Genomic DNA, 2,470 nt, shown 5'->3' with positions numbered 1-2,470 from the left:
GTGTGTGTTCTCGCGACAAGTGTGGTTCCGCTGCATCACTAGAATGGGATTGACGGCGGACCTATATCCATCTAACAACTCAAGATTGGTGCAGTGGTGGACGGAAGCTAGGAAAAGAATAGATAAGCAATCTCGGAAAGGCTTTGACACTGTCGTGATGCTAATCTGTTGGACGCTATGGAAGCAAATGAACGCGAGAGTATTTGGCACGGGCATGATCAAGAGCGAGTGGGATACGGTGGACATGATCTTTGATGATCTGAGGACCTGGGCCAGAGCAGGAGCATTCGGAGGTCATCTATTATTAGAGTAGTCAAGTAGAGCTAGGGAGTGGTGTGGAGGTTTGGTTAGGGTCGACTTGTGACACCTAACTAGCACATATGTAATCTCTTGTACATAATTTTCTCTCTTCTATAAAGTTATGATACACTATTGGTGTACCCTCGAAAAAAAGTAGCTGAAGAAAGGCACACTTCAGAAACATCAAACATCATGTTAATTTCACATCGTCAATTTTCACTACGCTACAACCGGGGCAAACACCACTTCTCTACTGATGCTAATCAATAGACCAACAATTCAGTTCTACGATCGAAAGAGAAAACACTACAGCATTCTAGAATTCATCCCCCGCCCCCGGGAAACTCAATCCCAATCTCGTTGCCGGAAGCTCGAGCTGCCGACGGCGATGTCATCCTTGGTGGTGACCGAGCTCTCGAGATGGCTGAATGAGTACCGGTGCCTTGCTGCCCTGGCGTCGCCTGCAATTGGAGGGAAAATGATGTCAGAATTAACAAGGCATAATCAGAGGTGTTCATTATTCATCCAAGAATCAAAAACTCACCGGGCGTCTTCCCAAGAAGCTGGATGTGGGTTGTGTTGCAGACTGGGCAAGCCAGGTTGACGGCGCCCCACGGCTTGATGCACTGCCCATGGAAGACGTGCCCGCAATTCAGCCTTTCTGGTGCCCACCTGCACGGCTCGTTGTCGTACGGGCGGGTACACATCGGACAGACGGTGGCTTGGACTCCGGCTCCCTCGCCGGCGCCGCTGCTTTCGCCCGTGTGGAAGACCGCTGTGTCGGCCGAGAGTCGCCCGGCGCCGCTCTCTCCGATGCGGACGGCTACTGCGTCGGCCGGGAGTCGCCCGGCGCCGCTCTCTCCGATGCGGACGGCCACTGCGTCGGCCGGCAGTCGCCCGGCGCCGCTTTCGTCGATGCGGACGGCCGCTGCGTCGGCCGGGAGTCGCCCGGCGCCGCTTTCGCCGATGCGGACGGCCGCTGTCCCGGCCGGGAGTCGCTCGCGCCGACGGATCGCAGCTGGAGCCCTGGGCTTCTGCTTCCGCCGGCGGATGCAGCAGACAGCCAGGACCAGCAGCCCCACGGCGGCGAGGACCGCCAAGACGATGAGGATGATCCAGCCAGTATCGAGCGACTTGCTCGATCTGCCGGCTGGCTTGTCGGTGGGTTCCGTACGATGTAAGCTGCTGGAATCCATCTTGCATACAGCCGGAGAGGAGGATCAAAGCCGTTATATAGCGCGGCGGAGGGCCGGAGACACAGTACGACGTCGCCATTTCTGGCAGGAGCCGTTTGGCCAAGACGGAGCAGCAACGGGCGGTTCAGAGGAGGAATGCTACGTCCGGGGCATATCTGGATGTATCCGTTGGGGACGGGAAGAGGGATCAGTCGGAGTGGAGAAGCGAAGCGCGACGGAGGTCCGAGCCACTGTACGACGTCGCCATTTCTGGCAGGAGCCGTTAGGCCAAGGCGGAGCGGCGACGCGCGGTTCAGAGGAGGAATGCGACGCCCGGAGCATATGTGGAAGTGTCCGTTGGGGAAGGGGAGAGGGAGGGTGGATTCTCGCGGAGTTCAGGTTACACAGGGCATATGGCCAATTTGATCTCGAGGTAGGAGAAGGGGGGATAGTGAAGCGAATCAATCTTTTTCTCATACGCTGAATGTGGGACCCGGATTTCAATATTTTTCATATCATAAAAGAACAAATGTTTCAAACTGCTGAACAAAAAAGCAAACGAAAAAGCTCCTAGTAGGGAGGGCCTCTAATTCAATAGAGGACATTGGTTTTGGTTTGGATTCTCAATTTTGACTTAGTCAAAGCTCTCTGGTTGAAGAGAGTTGTTTAATTTTAATTTGATTCACAATTTTGATTAAATAATTTCTCAACTCAATCGGCAACAATCAGCTTATAAAAATGTATGCACGCACTCTTATCACCTAATAAAAAATTAAGTAAAAGGTTCAAAATAAACCTTGAATTTATAGGCGAAAGCTAAATCAAACTCTGAACTCTCAATCCCTGAAACCGGCACACCAAACTCTCTAATCCCGGTCTATTTTAAACCTTGAGAGGACTTCGCCGGTGTTTGCTGAATTGGGCCGGCCCAGTAGCGCAGTCGCTCATGCGCACACTAATTTGTTTTTTCTTAGTGTTTTTCTTTTTACATTTTC

At 52.6% G+C, this 2,470-nt stretch overlaps 1 protein-coding gene across 1 annotated transcript; it reads right to left on the bottom strand.

Annotated features, from left to right (window-relative positions):
* Nucleotides 1-473: 473 nt before the first annotated feature.
* LOC123185096 (E3 ubiquitin-protein ligase RDUF2) lies at nt 474-1,949 on the bottom strand. Its single transcript, XM_044597097.1, has 2 exons — nt 845-1,949; nt 474-761 (listed from the first exon to the last, which is right to left on the bottom strand). Exons 1-2 carry the CDS (start codon nt 1,494-1,496, stop codon nt 646-648), a joined length of 768 nt encoding a protein of 255 aa, XP_044453032.1. The 5' UTR covers nt 1,497-1,949; the 3' UTR covers nt 474-645.
* Nucleotides 1,950-2,470: the final 521 nt, after the last annotated feature.

Source organism: Triticum aestivum, chromosome 2A (genome assembly GCF_018294505.1).
Source record: "Triticum aestivum cultivar Chinese Spring chromosome 2A, IWGSC CS RefSeq v2.1, whole genome shotgun sequence".
Taxonomy (NCBI): domain Eukaryota; kingdom Viridiplantae; phylum Streptophyta; class Magnoliopsida; order Poales; family Poaceae; genus Triticum; species Triticum aestivum.
The sequence above is the reverse complement of the archived record's forward strand: the minus strand, read 5'-3'. Positions and strand labels throughout refer to the sequence as shown.